The 17174-nt window shown below is 46.3% G+C and overlaps 1 protein-coding gene across 1 annotated transcript in view; it reads left to right on the plus strand.

The window, feature by feature from the left end:
* The window catches only part of UGGT2 (UDP-glucose glycoprotein glucosyltransferase 2), a 518153-nt gene that overhangs the window by 273399 nt on the left and 227580 nt on the right, over positions 1-17174 (plus strand). The window contains exon 20 of the mRNA XM_075336749.1: positions 12752-12846. Within this exon, the coding sequence (XP_075192864.1) occupies positions 12752-12846 (95 nt within the window). The remainder of the gene's footprint in view (positions 1-12751; positions 12847-17174) is intronic.

The raw sequence follows: 17174 nt of genomic DNA on the forward strand, positions 1-17174 counted from the left end.
CCAGGCGGCATTTTTAAATTATTTAAATAATTGTACAAAAACAGCATGTGGTTCCCCCCCCCCCATTTGTTTTTTATAATTGTAATCTTTATATGAGAGATTTTCACTTTCAACAAAAAAATAACATCAAAAAGAGAATATAATTTAAAAGGTTAAGTTGTGATAACCTTAATCCAATGGTGTGAACCAAAACAAAAGTACATTAGATCAATACAATATTGAAATTTCCATTACGCATATAACAGTAATATGGGGGAGAGAAAACAACCATGAAAAAACACACAAGACAGACATGTAGACAGAAAGGTGAAAGGGATGATTGAGGGTGCTAGGGTAGGTTGAGGGAAATTAGTTATATGACCCAGTGAACAAGAGCTTAAGTTCCCAGTAGAACCCAAATGGAGTCCCAAGGGCACCAGATAAGGTTAACTCTCTCAATTGATTTATTATTTAGAGTCAAGAAGTATTTGAAGTTTCCGATGTCTTTTAATCTTGGTGTATAAGTCGTATGTACCCCCCCAATTTTGATACCCAGCCAGCATAAAGCAGACAGCTTGGGGCTGGTATTCTCAGACTGGGGAGTCCCATGGTTTTTGGGCCCTCCCCTGACTAAAAATAGCAGCCTACAGTCGCCCCAGAATTGAAAAATCCATTAGCTGGGGCAATCCTGGCTCTTAGGGTATGTGCGCACGTTGCTTTTTACCTGCTTTTTTGCTGCTTTTTCTTCTGCGCTGTTTAATGCCAAAATGGATGTGTTCTTCTATTCAAGCAAAGTCTATGGGAATTTGGGTTTCTTGTTCACACTATGTTGTTCAAAATGCTGCCTTTTTGTGGTCAAAAACTCAGCTTTGCAGTGCAAAACCCAAATGGCAAAAACAATTGACATGTTGCTTCTTTGAAAAGCTGAGTTTTTGACCAAAGTTCTGCCTCAAAAAGGCAGCATTTTGAACAACATAGTGTGAACAAGAAACCCAAATTCCCATAGACTTTGCTTGAATAGAAGAACACATCCATTTTGGCATTAAACAGCGCAGAAGAAAAAGCAGCAAAAAAGCAGGTAAAAAGCAGGTAAAAAGCAACGTGCGCACATACCCTAACCCGGCTCATCCTGATTGTCCTGGAACTGTGGCAATCTGGGTAATATAAGGGGTTAATGACAGCTGTGATGTGTCAAAAATCACAGCTGTCATCAAGCCCGAAGTTAGTAATGGGTAGAGGTCTATGAGACTCCTTCATTACTAATCTTGTAAGTAAAAAGAAATAAACACAAAGAAAAATCTTTTATTTTTAAACAAAACAGAAAACATCCTCTTTCTCCAATTTATTAACCCCCTAAAAATACTCCTGCAGGTCCGCCATAATCCACAGACACAATGATTCCAGCTCTGATACATCTGAGGTCGCAATGCGCGGTCACTTTAGAAAACGTGAGAGTGGTAACGTCAGTGAGTTCACCTGAGCTCATAGCTGACAGATTGTACGGTACCCCAGCTGTGAGCTCAGGTGAGCTCAATGAACTCGTTATACTCAGTGAACTTAATGAACTGAATGTTGGATTGCCATTATGTCCACACGATGAGTATTTGCTTGCAGGAAATGTGTTTTTTTGTGTTTGATGTGGTTTTTTTTTCTCCAGGAGATGCATATTTGGTGCAGAAATTTGTTGCACCAAAAACGTGACGCCGTCTTGACGCGTTTTTTTGTTAGGAGATTCTGATTTGATGCAGAAATTTGGTGCAGAAATCTGCATCTCCTGGCAGAAAACCCCCCCAAAAAACACAATGCAGGTTTGATGTAGTTTTCTGCCAATAAATGCAGATTTCTGCAACAAATTTCTGCACCATATCTGTAGCTCCTGGAAGAAAAACGCATCAAACTGCATTGTGTTTTCGGTGCGCTTTTCTGCCAAGAGATGCAGATTTTCTGCAACCAAATACTTAACGTGCGCACATATCCTAAGTCAGTAATCCAGCATTGAGTTTATCTGAGGTGAGTTATTTGAGTTTGCCCGAGATCACAGCTGGGGTTCCATTGAAACAGCCAGCTGTGACCTCAGTTGAACTTACTAACCTCACTGTTCTCACAGCTGCAGGTCCATCAGTGTTTTCCGGCGCACTACAACCTCAAATGTAGCAGAGTCAGGATTGTTATGGCACGTCATGGTGTGGATTCACGTGCAGGGGTGTTTTGGGGGTTATTAAATTGGAGCAAAAGATCTCTGCGCATGCACTGCCCCTGGCCCTGTTTTCCTGAAGTCGATTGCGTCTGTCACCGAGAGATCAGTGGCCCCAGCCTTGCGCCGCCAGTACACACCCTCCTCTCAGCCCAGGGCCAGCAGCATCGCCCTACTCGTGCCGCCACCGGCTTCCAGTTACCCCACCCCTCCACCCCTACTTTGTAAGCTACATTCAGCTTATGAGACACACACAGTTTAGAGAGGGGAAAAAGTGTCTTATAATCTGATAAGTACGATATTCTAAAAAAAAATGTTTACTGTGTCATCGTAGCAGAGTGTAATAAAAAGATATACTGTAAATATGGTATCATTGTAACTGACCCAAAGAATAAAGTCGTCTTATTACTTAGACTGTACTGTGAACCATGCAAAAATAAAAATAACTATTCTTGTATTGCTGTTTATTTGATCATTCTACTTCCTAAAAATCAGAATAAGGCTCTGTGCACATTTATTCTGCAGTCTCTGTTGAGCACTTACGTTGGGGATTCCATGTAAATCCCAAAAACAGTCATTCAGACAATAAAAAATGCCCGGTGAAACCATTCACTATAATGAGACACTTTGGACATCTTTTCAGCTTGCAACGTTGACAATTACAGTTCTGTGCACGCCTAAAAAAGATTGATATCACTGGAACTGATGCCAAACGGAGTCCAAAGTGTCTCCATTTGCCTCATTATAGTGAGTTGTTATATTAGGGATTTCATCCGAATCGCATTTTTGTTGCAGAGTGATCTGAGTGTCTTACAACTGTGATCCGATCTTGCAATCAGATCACAGTTGCTGAGAAGAGGGAGAGAAATTTCTCACTCTTCTCTGCTATGTGTCTCTACGTATATCGCACTGCACTCAGATGACATCGCTGCAGCCCGATGTGTCACTTGCACCCATAGACTTGTATGGGTGCATGTGATGTGAGACTCACTGACAAATCGCAGCATCCTGCAATTTTATTTGTCATAAAACAAATAGCAGATGGACAATGCCTCATTGGTTAACACTGGTGCTAGTGCAAGCCAATGCTTAATCGGATTGCACTAGACCATCTAATCACAAGATATACAGCCAACAGCCTGTCTCTGTCTCTCTCTCTCTGTGTACAGTATATATGTGTGTGTGTGGCTATGTATATATGTATGTATATATATATATATATATATATATATATATATATATATATATATATATAATTTATCGCTTCATTGGGGGACACAGAGACCATGGATTGTATGCTGCTGCCACTAGGAGGCGACACTATGCAAAAAAAAGATAAACTCCTCCTATCCAGTATACACCCACCAACTGTCAATCATTCCCCAGTTTAAGCTTAGTGTCCATAGAAGGTGGACACACTTGGGGCTGCTCTCAGCCCCCCAGGTTTGTATTTTTAATATTTCTCTTTTTCTTTTACAGACACAGCTCATCGGGCGACAGGGTGTAATCGCTCACCCTGCTCTCCCCCCTAGAGACCGGTCGCACAGAAGTGGGGTCCGTCCGCCACTTCCGTTGTCTTCCGTGTCTGTCTGACAGGACCCTACCCCCCTAACACTTTCAAGACGGTTTCGGGGGCATCCGCACAGAGGGACAGGCGGATGGTCCTTGCCCCCCTCTCCCTGCACGCTCGCCTTCCACAGCCGGCCTGATCAGGGAGGGGAGACGAAAATCACACAGGTTTCCTACGGTCACCCGTCTGAGGATCAGGGGGGACCGATGCCCGTCTCCCTATATCCATTCCAGGATCAAGGAGGGACTATGAGCCGTCGGGACAGGTACCCTCCCGTTCCCCGGGCCATGGGGGGGCTCCGTTTATAAATAAAAACAAAAAAATATCCATGAAATTAATATCTCCTTACCCCGGGTCAGCTCCCCTCCATGCAGGCTGTGCGCACGCCCTCCTTCCACAGTCCCGGCCCCGTCCTCGGCGCTGCCCACCAATCCCTCCTGCCGTCTCACTTCTAATTTAGTCCCCGGCTTCTCCCTGGCCTAGCTCCCATCCGGGTCACGCCCCCTCCCGGCCAGCCTATCGCGCGAGTCCTCGCTCCCCAGCAGGCCTGCCCGCTCCAGCAGCCAGTCACAGCAGGCCTCTCTGCGTGCCCTTTCCAGCCAATCACGGGCGCTCTCCCTCTCGGCCGTCCCTGAGCTAATCCCTGCAGGCTTACCTCTGCAGCGCGCCTGTTTTGCGCACTCTTTTCCGGCTCCTCCCCCGGTCCGGGTGCTCTCAGCCTCTCCAGCGCCATCGCAGCCCTGCTGTTACTCTGTGCGGCGGCAGCGTCCCACGTGCAGCCACCGGCCTCATACCCCCGGAGCCCCCACCTCTGCTCCCTCTGCCTGCAGTCTGACACACCAGCGGGACACAGCGCCAGCAGAACACAGGACACCAGAACCTGGGTAAGCCCTGCCACTGGGAGGCAGCTCCTTCCCCAGTACCCCATCCACCTGGCATCCTCTGGTCTGTTCTCTCTCTCTCTTCTCGCTCTCTCTCCCTTCTGTCCCATGTCCAGCACAAGAGCCTCCCGCTCTCAGCCACAGGCCATAGTCTTACACTTCGCCTGCACCTCTTGTTTAAAGAAGTTTCCCTGAGGGCTGTCCTCTCCCATCTGCCAAGCCTGCAGCACCCCCAGTATGACTACTACGGAGCCCCCCACCGCCCGTAACGAGGACTCGGCCCCCACACCTGAGTGGGCTGCAGTTCTCTCGCAGTCCGTGGACAACCTAACTAAGGTATATCAAACCTTGGTTTCAGCCCTAGAGCGTCTGCCCGCCTCCACCTCTGGTGGCCCAGAGCGAGTCTGAGCCCGCAGCGCTACTAGCCCGGCAGGGCAAGACGCACAAGAGATCTAGGAAGCGGTCCTTCTCGGGATCATCCTCCAGCTCTCCTAACCCCTCCACGGCCTCCAGAGCGGTACACTCTCCCTCTCCCACCTCATCTGCGGCAGCACCGGATTCGGACCAGGACCCTGATTCGGACTCCGATCTGGACTCTGAACATATCTCCAAGCTGAGCAGCATGATGGACAGTCTGGTTATTGTCGTCAACCAGACCCTAGAGGTAAAGGATGTAGATCCGACCCCTGCCAGTCAGTCGGTTCCTTTCAAAAGGGCCAAAAAACCGCCAAGGGTCTTTGGCAACCATAGGGAATTTGAGGACATTTTCTCTAGACAGTGGGAACATCCCGACAAGCGTTTCCAGAAGCGCAAGCGGGCACAGATCCTTTACCCCATTGCACCAGAACTTCTTCAGAAGTGGTCAGCGTCTCTTTCAGTGGATCCTCCAATCTCCCGACTTGCATCTAGTACCACCTTACCACTCTCTGATGGTGCCTCCCTTAAAGACCCCTCGGACAGGACCATAGAATCCCTAGCCAAGTCGGCCTTTGAAGCCTCCGGTTCTGCCATCTGTCCAGCCTTTGCATCCACCTGGGTCTCCAAGGCTGTCTCCGCCTGGGCAAAGCTACTCCGACACGGTATCCTGGCTGAGGCTCCCAGTCCTGAGCTGGCTGATCTGGCAGATCAGATCGCCCATGCCGGAAAGTATCTAGTTACTGCGTCCCTCGACTCCGCTGCTTCTGCAGCTCTGGCAGCCGGTAACATTGCCGCAATCCGCAGAGCCTTGTGGCTTAGGGCGTGGAACGCGGACTCAGCTTCCAAAAAGTTCCTCACCAGTCTCCCCTTTTTCGGGGGCCAGAGTCTTCGGTGAAAAGCTGGACAAGATCATTTCTGAGGCAACAGGGGGTAAGAGTACCTTCCTTCCTCAGCGCAAGGTCCCTCGAGCCCCTCCCAAACGACGGGCTTTTCCCTTTCGCCAATTTGCTGCCAACAGCAGCACCCGTCGAGAGCGGTCGCCAGCACGTCAGGAGAGACGGAAGCCCTCCTTTAAAGCAACACCCTCCTGGCATTCCTAGCATTCCTGTGGCCAGCAGTCCAAGACCTCCAGCTCCAGATCCAACAGATTCTCCTCTGCATGACTGGGCTCCCATTCCCGGATTCTCATCCAGGGCCGGCGGTCGCCTCCGACTGTTCAGAAGCGTGTGGCTTTCCGTGATAGACGACGCCTGGGTCCGAGACGTCGTCTGTTACGGCTACAAGATAGTTTTCTTCACTCCCACATTCACGCTTCGTCAAGTCTCGACCCCCCCAAGGATCCCTCCCTCACCAGGGGTTTCTTCGCGGCCATCCAGTCCATGCGAGATTCTGGGGTCATCACCCCTGTCCCCTCTCAAGACCGGTTTCGGGGTTTTTATTCAAACCCTTTTGTTGTTCCAAAGAAGAATGGCACCGTCCGCCCCATTCTGGACCTGAAGCGGCTCAACAAGCATGTCCGTCTCCGTCACTTCCGCATGGAGTCTCTACGCTCAGTGATTGCATCCATGGAACCCGGGGAGTTCCTTTGTTCGGTGGATATTCAGGATGCCTATCTTCACATTCCGATCTTCCCAGCTCACCAGAGATTCTTACGCTTCGTGGTTCAGGATCATCACTTTCAATTCACAGCTCTCCCATTTGGGCTCTCAACAGGTCCCAGAGTCTTCACCAAGATAATGGCAACCGTCATGGCTATTCTTCGGACCCGGGGAATCCTAGCCTTCCCGTACCTGGACGACATTTTAATCAAAGCTCCCTCGGCATCGAAGTGTCGCGAAAGTCTCAGCATCACCCTGGATACTCTAACCCGTCTCAGCTGGTTGATCAACAGACCAAAGTCATCTCTTACCCGGCACAACGCATCTCATTCCTTGGCATGGTCTTCGACACCGCGCAGGGGAAGGTTCTCCTGCCCGAGGACGAGCTCTCGGCTATTCTCAGGGGAATTTGGAAACTCCAACGCCCTCCCCATTGCTCTCTCCGGTATTGCATGAGCATTCTCGGGAAAATGGTGGCGTCAATAGAAGCGGTGCCCTACAGTCAATTCCATACACGTCCTCTTCAGGGTCTCCTTCTATCAAGATGGGACAAGTCCCTTCATTCCCTGGATCGCCCAGTCGCGCTCCCTCCACGAGTCAGAGAGTCACTGGAATGGTGGAAACGCTCCCCTCTCATCCTCCAAGGGAGATCATTTCTTCCTCTTCGATGGAAGGTCATTACGACAGACGCTAGTCTACTAGGCTGGGGAGCCACATTCCAAGACCTTACAGTTCAAGGTCGCTGGACCGAGCCGGAGACGACCCTTCCCATAAACATTCTGGAGCTCAGGTCAGTTCGATTGGCTCTCCTACACTGGGAGACCCTGCTCCTAGGACACCCAGTTCGGGAACAGTCCGACAATGCGACAACTGTGGCCTACATAAACCACCAAGGCGGAACACGCAGCCGAGCAGCAATGAAGGAGGTGTCTCAGATCCTCGACTGGGCCGAACAGAACATCCCAGCGATCTCAGCCGTCCACATTCCGGGAGTGGACAATTGGGCCCCGACTTCCTCAGCCGAGAAGGCCTCGATGCGGGAGAGTGGTCCCTCAATCCCAGCATCTTCCAGCAGATCTGCTTCAGGTGGGGGACCCCCGACGTGGACCTCTTGGCCTCCAGGTGGAACCACAAGGTGCCCCAGTTCGTGTCCAGAGCAAGAGATCCGCTGGCGGTCGCAACAGACGCCCTAGCGATCCCCTGGTCGCAGTTCTCTCTTCTGTACCTCTTCCCCCCGCTTCCGCTCATCCCCAAATTAATCAAGAAGATCAAATCAGAAGGAGTCCCGGTGATTCTCGTGGCCCCGGATTGGCCCCGTCGTCCATGGTATGCAGAACTCGTGCACCTTCTCGCCGACGTCCCGTGGAGACTATCAGACATCCCGGACCTACTCACTCAGGGACCATTCCTCCACCAGAATTCACAGTCGCTCAATTTAACGGCATGGCTGTTCAAGCCGCAGTACTAACTTCCTCAGGATTCTCAGAAAGGGTCGTCCAAACAATGATTAGAGCACGGAAACCCTCCTCCTCCTGCATCTACCACCGTACGTGGAAGGCCTAATTCCGCTGGTGTGAAGCTAACCAGGTCGCAGCCATGACCTTCTCCTTACCAGTTCTGCTGTCTTTCCTGCAGTCTGGTCTGGATGCGGGGTTGGCACTCAGCTCACAAAAGGGTCAGGTGTCTGCTCTTTCCATTCTCTTTCAGAAGAGGATTGCCTTTCGCTCACAGGTTCGCACATTCATTCAAGGGGCCGCTCATTCTGTTCCCCCCGTCCAGCCTCCAGTAAAGCCTTGGGACCTCAACTTAGTTCTGTCCGTTCTTCAGCATTCCCCCTTTGAACCTATTCAGGAGATGTCTCTAATGTTCCTTTCTTGGAAGGTCGCCTTCTTAGTTGCCATCACGTCAATCAGGCGTGTATCTGAACTAGCGGCGCTTTCTTGCCGCTCCCCCTATCTCGTCTTCCACCAGGATAAGGTAGCCCTTTCTTCCGAAGGTGGTCTCCTCTTTCCACCTTAACGAAGACATTGTTCTTCCCACCTTTTGCCCGAACTCGTCTCACCCTCGTGAGATTCTTCTCCACAAGCTGGACCTGGTCAGAGCCCTCCGCCTGTACATTTCCAGGACGTCTCATTTCAGAAGGTCAGATTCTCTATTCGTGCTTCCATCCGGTCCGCGCAGAGGCCTCGCTGCTTCCAAGTCCTCCATTGCGCGATGGATCCGTTCTGCCGTACTAGAAGCCTACCGGGTAAGGGGCAGAGCGCACCCACTCAGGATTACGGCCCATTCCACCAGGGCGGTGGGAGCCTCTTGGGCGGTCCGTCACCACGCTCCAGCGTTGCAGCTTTGCAAGGCTGCAACCTGGTCTTCGCTCCACACTTTCACGAAGTTCTACAGGATTCACACTTTCGCATCCTCTGATGCGAGCCTCGGTAGACGCGTTCTGCAGGCTGCAGTGGACCGAGGTCAGCCCTGAGAGTAACGATATACCCACCCGTGGGACTGCTTTAGGACGTCCCATGGTCTCGGTGTCCCCCAATGAAGCGATAAAGAAAAGTAGATTTTGGGTACTCACCGTAAAATCTCTATCTTGGAGCCTTCATTGGGGGACACAGCACCCGCCCTTGTGTTGGATACATGTTACTGTTGAATGTTGATTCTAATGTTCACTTCTGTAAGATTGTTCGTTCTTTCTTTGTTGTCTCCTATTGCTTTCTCACTGAGGAATAATTGCCAGTTGGTGGGTGTATACTGCATAGGAGGAGTTTACCTTTTTTTGCATAGTGTCGCCTCCTAGTTGCAGCAGCATACAACCCATGGTCTCTGTGTCCCCATGGTCTCTGTGTCCCCCAATGAAGGCTCCAAGAAAGAGATTTTTATGGTGAGTACCCAAAATCTACTTATTCAGTATATATACATTGCCTTGTGAAAGTATTCGGCCCCCTTGAATTTTTGAACTTTTTCCCACACTTCAGGCTTCAAACATAAAGATAAAAATTTTAATGTTCTGGTGAAGAATCAACAAGTGGGACACAATTGTAAAGGTGAACGATATTTATTGTTTATTTTACATTTTTGTAAAAAGTAAAAAACTGAAAATTGGGGCGTGCAATATTATTCAGCTCCTTTAAGTTAATACTTTGTAGCGCCACCTTTTGCAGCGATTACAGCTGCAAGTCGCTTGGGGTATGTCCCTATCAGTTTTGCACATCGAGAGACTGAAATTCTTGCCCATTCTTCCTTTACAAACAGCTGGAGCTGAGTGAGGTTGGATGGAGAGCATTTGTGAACAGCAGTTTTCAGCTCTTTCCACAGATTTTCGATTGGATTCAGGTCTGGTCTTTGACTTGGCCATTCTAACACCTGGATACGTTTATTTGTGAGCCATTCCATTGTAGATTTTGCTTTATGTTTGGGATCATTGTCTTGTTGAAAGACAAATCTCTGTCCCAGTCTCAGGTCTTTTGCAGACTCCAACAGGTTTTCTTCAAGAATGGTCCTGTATTTGGCTCCATCCATCTTCCTATCAATTTTAACCATCTTCCCTGTCCCTGCTGAAGCAAAGCATGCTCAAACCATGATGCTGCCACTACCATGTTTGACAGTGGGGATGGTGTGTTCATGGTGAGGAGCTGTGTTGCTTTTACGCTAAACATATCGTTTGGAATTGTGCACAAAATCTTCGATTTTGGTTTCATCTGACCAGAGCACCTTCTTCCACATGTTTGGTGTGTCTCCCAGGTGGCTTGTGGTAGACTGTAAACGACACTTTGAGAAATGGCTTTCTTCTTCCCACTCTTCCATAAAGGCCAGATTTGTGCAGTGTACGACTGATTGTTGTCCTATGGACAGACTCTCCCACCTCAGCTGTAGATCTCTGCAGTTCATCCAGAGTGATCATGGGCCTCTTGGCTGCATCTCTGATCAATCTTCTCCTTGTTTGACATGAAATTTTTGAGGGACGGCCGGGTCTTAGTAGATTTGCAGTGGCATGATACTCCTTCCATTTCAATATGATCGCTTGCACAGTGCTTCTTGGGATGTTTAAAGTTTTGGAAATCTTTTTGCAACCAAATCTGGCTTTAAACTTCTCCACAATAGTATCACGGACCTGCCTGTTGTGTTCCTTGGTCTTCATGATGTTCTCTGAACTTTAAACGGAACACTGAGACTATCACAGAGCAGGTGCATTTATATGGAGACTTCATTACACATAGTTGGATTATATTTATCATCATCAGTCATTTAGGACAACATTGGATCATTCAGAGATTCTCAATGAACTTCTGGAGTGAGTTTGCGGCACTGAAAGTAAAGAGGCCGAATAATATTGCACGCCTCAATTTTCAATTTTTTCTTTTTTACAAAAATTTAAAATAAGCAATAAATTTTGTTCACCTTCACAATTGTGTCCCATTTGTTGATTCTTCACCATAACATTAAAATTGTTATCTTTTATGTTTGAAGCCTGAAATGTGGGAAAAGGTTGAAAAATTCAAAGGGGCCGAATACTTTCACAAAGCACTGTATACATACAGTATACATATATACAGTGTGTTTGTGTGTGTGTGTGCGTGTACATATATATATATATATATATATATATATATATATATATATATATATATATATATATATACACGTACACAGTTGCCTGTATTCTTAAAAATGTATAAATATGTTTCTGACGATTTTGTCCAGGGCTCATCATTTTGACAGCCCCAAAAAAAACTGTGTATACAGCTTTTTCAGGCTGTCAAAATGACGACTGTGCTGCAAAGCTGAGCCGAATATTGGTTAATGAGTGATTGGTGAGGATGTTTTGCAGAAGTGGACTTTTTCCATGAATGGGACTGTGGAGGGTTCGAGAGGTGGAGCCTGGGCGGAGTCTCAATGGAACAAGAATATTTTACCAGTAAGGGGCCCTGAAATTCCTGGTGGCAGCCTTGTGTGTAAGCACTAGAAGGCTGAAGGAGAAGGCTTGGCAGAGATTGGGCGTGTTGTCAGTTGTGACCTTAGGGCTAGTCAGTGAATAGAACAGGAAAAGACTAGTCAGCATGTGACTAGATTCTCCAAATTTAACAGTGAGGCTGGTTGCATGCCATAGGGTGTAATCTAGGCAACGTTCCAGAATGCTGGTAGTCAGTTTATTGCAAACGTTCAGGATGCTGCATGTAAGGCTACTTTCACACTTGCGTTGGACGGCTTCCGTTGCTATCCGCAGCCTTGAGGAATTACGGTAACCATTGCAGGAAACTGTTATATTCCTCATAGACTTCTATTAGCTACGGATAGCAACGGATGGTCTTGCATTGCATCCGCGGCGCATCAGTTGTTTTGACGCTGACCGTCAGTGACCGTCGGGCGGATGGAACGCTGCATGTAGCGTTTTTCTGCACTTGGCGGAGTTTCAAAAAACCGCAACCTGCAGGATTCCGTCGGCATCCGTTGTTTTTATAATGGACGTCTATGGTGGCGGTTTCCGTTAGAATCCGTCATTTTGACAGATTCCGTTAACGCATCCGTCTTTACACAACTGCGCATGCTCAGATGTGTAAAGTCAAGGAAAAAAACCTATAACGGATTGCGTTATTTTGTACGATCCGTAGCATCCGTTGTGCCACTATATGCAACGCATCCGATGCATGCGTCACACAACGCAATGCTAGGGATCCCGTCCAACGCAAGTGTGAAACTAGCCTTACTGGTTATATGACTAGTACAAGCCCAGGCTGTTTGAATCCATGTATAATCAAGACATCATATGATATGTTGTATATTTAATGGAGACTGGGGAGCATTGGCTTATTATTTTACACTTCCTGTGGAGGATTTAATTTTATGTTTGGAATACTTTTAAGTAATGTTATGTGAAAACTTCAGTATTACATAATTTTTCTCTAGGAATTAGTATTTTGTCATTTATTTCAAGTTAAAACCTTGTAAATGTTTTGCTTTGATTATTGCTATTACATTTCTCAGTTAACTGATGTGTTTCTTTGCTTGTAAATGTATTTTTATTTTGAGCATGTTAAATAATAATCTCTTATTTGTGTAGTGTTAATGATGCCAGCCCCGAAATGCTTAGACTGTGGAATTTTGTTATTTTCAGATGAGGATGTAATTTATGCAGTCACCATCTGGATTATTGCTGACTTTGACAAGCCAGCTGGGAGACAACTGCTTGCTAAAGCTGTGAAACACATGGTACAGTACTACTAATTTCTATTGCTTTATGTTATACAGTACAGTGTGCATGGGTGGGGGGCTGAAACCCAACTTTTTAGTGAGCTTCTTATCATGTGGCCTTTGATTTTAGGTGAAATAATTAGTTGTATTCATAATTATCTTATTTGACATAGCTCCACAAACGTGCAAAAATCTTTTACCGGGCATCCTGACATACTAGAGGTGTAATAGTCTGACACCTTTTTCCAAAACTAAACAAAAATTTAATGAAGAGTAAAATTTAAGTAAATTTTGTGATAACATTATTATTATATTTTTAATGTTTGATCTTTCTAAAGTTTTCCTTCCTTTAAAAGTGAGTTTTATGTACTTTGAGCAATTTACTTATGTAGAATATTAGTTATCATACCACAGAAGACTAGGCTGTATTGTAACACTATGACCAAGTGTGGGTGGCTAATAAGTGGCAGCCTACAACCAGGGAATAATAATCTGCGCACTATCATAAATTATAGTATTTATTGAGTTTAGTTATTTTATATAGTTTATTTACCGTATTTTTCGCTTTATAAGACGCACCTGATTATAAGACGCACCCCCAAATTTGGTGAAGGAAAAGAGATTTTTTTTTTTTTAATGTTAAATGGGGTCCATCTTATAATGCCAGTGTCCCTCTAACAAATCATATAGGGTATATGTCCCTCATAGCCCCCCATCCTAAAATTAGCCCCCTTAATCTGGATATGGCCCCCTTATATTGAATATAGCCCCCTTGTGATGGCACACGTTCCCCTGTGCTGCCTATGGTCCCCTATGGATTGCACACGTTCCCGTGTTAGATAACGCCCCCATGCTGCTGCCCATGGCCCCTATAGATCGCACAAGTCCCCCTGTGTTAGATATCGCCCCCATAGTGCTGCCCATGGCCCCTATAGATCGCACAAGTCCCCCTGTGTTAGATATCGCCCCCATAGTGCTGCCCATGGCTCCTATATAGATCGCACAAGTCCCCCTGTGTTATATATCGCCCCCATAGTGCTGCCCATGGTCCCTATAGATCGCACAAGTCCCCCTGTGTTAGATATCGCCCCCATAGTGCTGCCCATGGCCCCTATATAGATCGCACAAGTCCCCCTGTGTTAGATATCTCCCCCATAGTGCTGCCCATGGTCCCTATAGATCGCACAAGTCCCCCTGTGTCAGATATCGCCCCCATAGTGCTGCCCATGGCCCCTATAGATCGCACAAGTCCCCCTGTGTCAGATATGGCCCCTAGGCTGCTGCCCAAAGTAAAATAAAACCCTCTTTCCTTATCTCCTCCAGCGCTGAGCTCCCTCCTGTCTGGCTCCGTGCTTCTGTTCTTCCACTTCCTGGTTCTCAGTGCGGTCATGTGATCGGCACAGCAGGCTGAGCTCTCTGCCTGCCTGATCACAGTGGAAGCAGGGACACGGGGAGAAACGCTGCAGGGGTAAGTAAAGCTTTTTTATTTTAGAATGAGCAGCAGCCTGGGGGCCAAATCTAACACAGGGGTGGGCATGTGCGATCACACTGGGATGCAGGCTCATATAATATGCACCGCTGCCCCAGCCCCTCACTGCGTGCGATTTCAGCACCATTGGAGATGGACAGCGGCTGTGCATATTATATGAGCGGGTGCACGAGATCAAAGGCTGCCGCCGCAGCGTTCCCCTGTGCTCCAGAGCTGCTGCCCCCACCTCCCCTGGACGCTGCAGTGTACATATATATATACACACACACCCCCCCCCCCCCCGTATATTCGGCTTATAAGACGCACCCCCTACTTTCTCCCAAAATTTGGGGGAACAAAAGTGCGTCTTATAAAGCGAAAAATACGGTATGTATTATGAAGTTCTCATGGATAATTATTTTATTTTGTTCCTTTTTATTCATATAGTCATGACCAAAAGTGTTGGCACCCTTAAAATTGTTCCGAAAATGAGGTATTGAGGTAAATGAGGAAAATGAGGTATTTCTCCAAGAAAATTATTGGAATTTTTATGCTTTGTCATACATGTTTATTAACTTTGTGGGTATTGCAACAACACTACAAAAAACTGAGGGGGAAAAAAGGAAATTGAACATCATTTTATGCAAAAGTGGGCCTCACAAAATTATTGGCACCTTTCTAAAATTGTGGGTTAAGATCTTTATTTCAAGCATATGATGCCCATTTAAACTCACTTGTGGCAAGTAACCGGTGTGGGCAATATAAAAATCGCACCTGAAACCAGATTAAAAGGGTAGAAGTTGAGTCAATCTTTGCATTGTGTGTCTGCGTGTGCCACACCAAGCATGGAGACCAGAAAGAGAAGAAAACTGAGTGAAGACTTGATAACTAAAATTGTTGAAAGATATCAACAATCTCAAGGTTACAAGCCTATCTCCGGAGATCTTAATGTTCTTTTGTTCATGTGCGCAACATATCCAAGAAATTAACAACCCATGGCACTGTAGCTAATCTCCCTGGACATGGACAGCAAAGAAAAATTTATGAAAGGTTGCAATGGAGGATGGCCTAGATGGTGGATAAGCATCTCCAATGAAGTTCCAAAATAAAATAAAATGTGTGTGAGTAAGCCAACATCTTTTGGGAAAGTGTCTTGTGGACAGAAGAGACCATATAACTTTTTGGTAATGCATATCATTCTACTGTTTACTGAAAACAGAATGAGGCCTACAAAGAAAAAGAACAAAGTATCTACAGTCAAATATGTTTGAGGTTCAAATATATTTTGGGGTTGTTTTGTGCTTTTGGCACTGGTTGCCTTGACTATGTGCAAGGCATCATGAAATCTGAAGATTACCAAATGATTTTGAGTCACAGTGTAGTGTCCAGTGTCAGAAAGCTGGATTTGCGTCCTAGGTCATGAGTCTCAGAGGACAATGAGCCCAAACATATTTCAAGATTCACCTAGAGTTCTGAAGTGGCCAGCAATGAGTCCGGATCTAAATCCCATTGAACACCTATGGAGAGATCTTAAAATTTTATATTGGGAGAAGGCATCCTTCAAATATGAGAGACCTGGAGTGTGATCCGATATTCCAGTTCGGAGGTGTAACAAGCTTGCTGATGGTTATAGGAAATAATTATTTGCAGTTATTTATTTCTTAGGGTGTGCAACCAAATATTAAGTTGAGGGTGCCAACAATTTTGTCCTGCCCATTTTTGGGGTTTTGTGCGAATGTTCGAATGTTTTTTTGTAATGTTCCAATACATATAGAGAAAATAAACATGAGTATGACAAAACGTGTAATTGCAATAACTTCCTGGGAGAAATACTTCACTTTCGTGGACAATTTCAAGGGAGACCACACTTTAGGCCATGACTGTAAGGAGTGAAAGTCTATTTAACAGCAATATTAGTTACATGCCAATATAGCAGATGCAGCTAGTGAGGGAGGACCAAGTAAGATAATGGGAAAGCTTCTTAAAAGCATTGTCTCCAGATGAATCTTCATGCTCGCACCGCAGGCCAGAATTGTGTTTTCTCCTAGTTTGTTAGCAGAGGCAAATATGCCTCTGCAGCACGGGAGAAGCACAGACACTGGTTGTTTGCAGCCATTGATATGGCCAGATGTTTGCCTTTTTTGTGGGCATTTGTTTTGATTAAACATCAATTTACTCTGAAATTTGTTTGTTCTTATAACATTTTTAAACACTTTAACTTTTATCTTTGTTCTGAAATATTTATTAGGCCCACAAGAGGACTTGAAAACATGATCCTTTGATTCCATTGATAAAAACCTGTACTACTTATATAGAGCAACACATTATCTTAACTCTCAGTCTTAGGGTGCACTCACACTGGGGTACAATATGGAGTAGTGCAATGCAAGAAAACCTTGCATTGCGCTCTGACCAATGGTAATGATGCGGAGCAGATGTGCAATTTTTTTCTCATGACGATTCGGCATGAGCAAATAATTGCAGCACGTCTCAAATCATGCACACCACATGCGTGTGAAACAGAATGCGCTCGGATGATGTCCGAGTGCAGTCCGTTATACGCAGCGACAGGCAATAGAGAAGAGGAAGCAAATAAGCTCTCCATCTTTTCCTCACATGTGCTCCGATTCTCACACGCGAGAGAATCTGAGCACAGTAGAATGACAATCGGCTCACATTCGCAGCAGAGCTTGAGTCGAGTGTCATTAGCATCAGATGCTATATGCCTATGTCCCTGGGGAGGTCTATTAGGCTTTGATTTATGGTAGACATAGAAGCCATTGTAGATCCCTGGTTGCTGCCATGGTATGATTCAACACCCTATTGTGCTGCGGAGAGCCAATGAAGTGACAAAAGGAACGATCTTCCTCTGTCACAC

Source organism: Anomaloglossus baeobatrachus, chromosome 2 (assembly GCF_048569485.1).
Source record: "Anomaloglossus baeobatrachus isolate aAnoBae1 chromosome 2, aAnoBae1.hap1, whole genome shotgun sequence".
In the NCBI taxonomy this organism is placed as follows: domain Eukaryota; kingdom Metazoa; phylum Chordata; class Amphibia; order Anura; family Aromobatidae; genus Anomaloglossus; species Anomaloglossus baeobatrachus.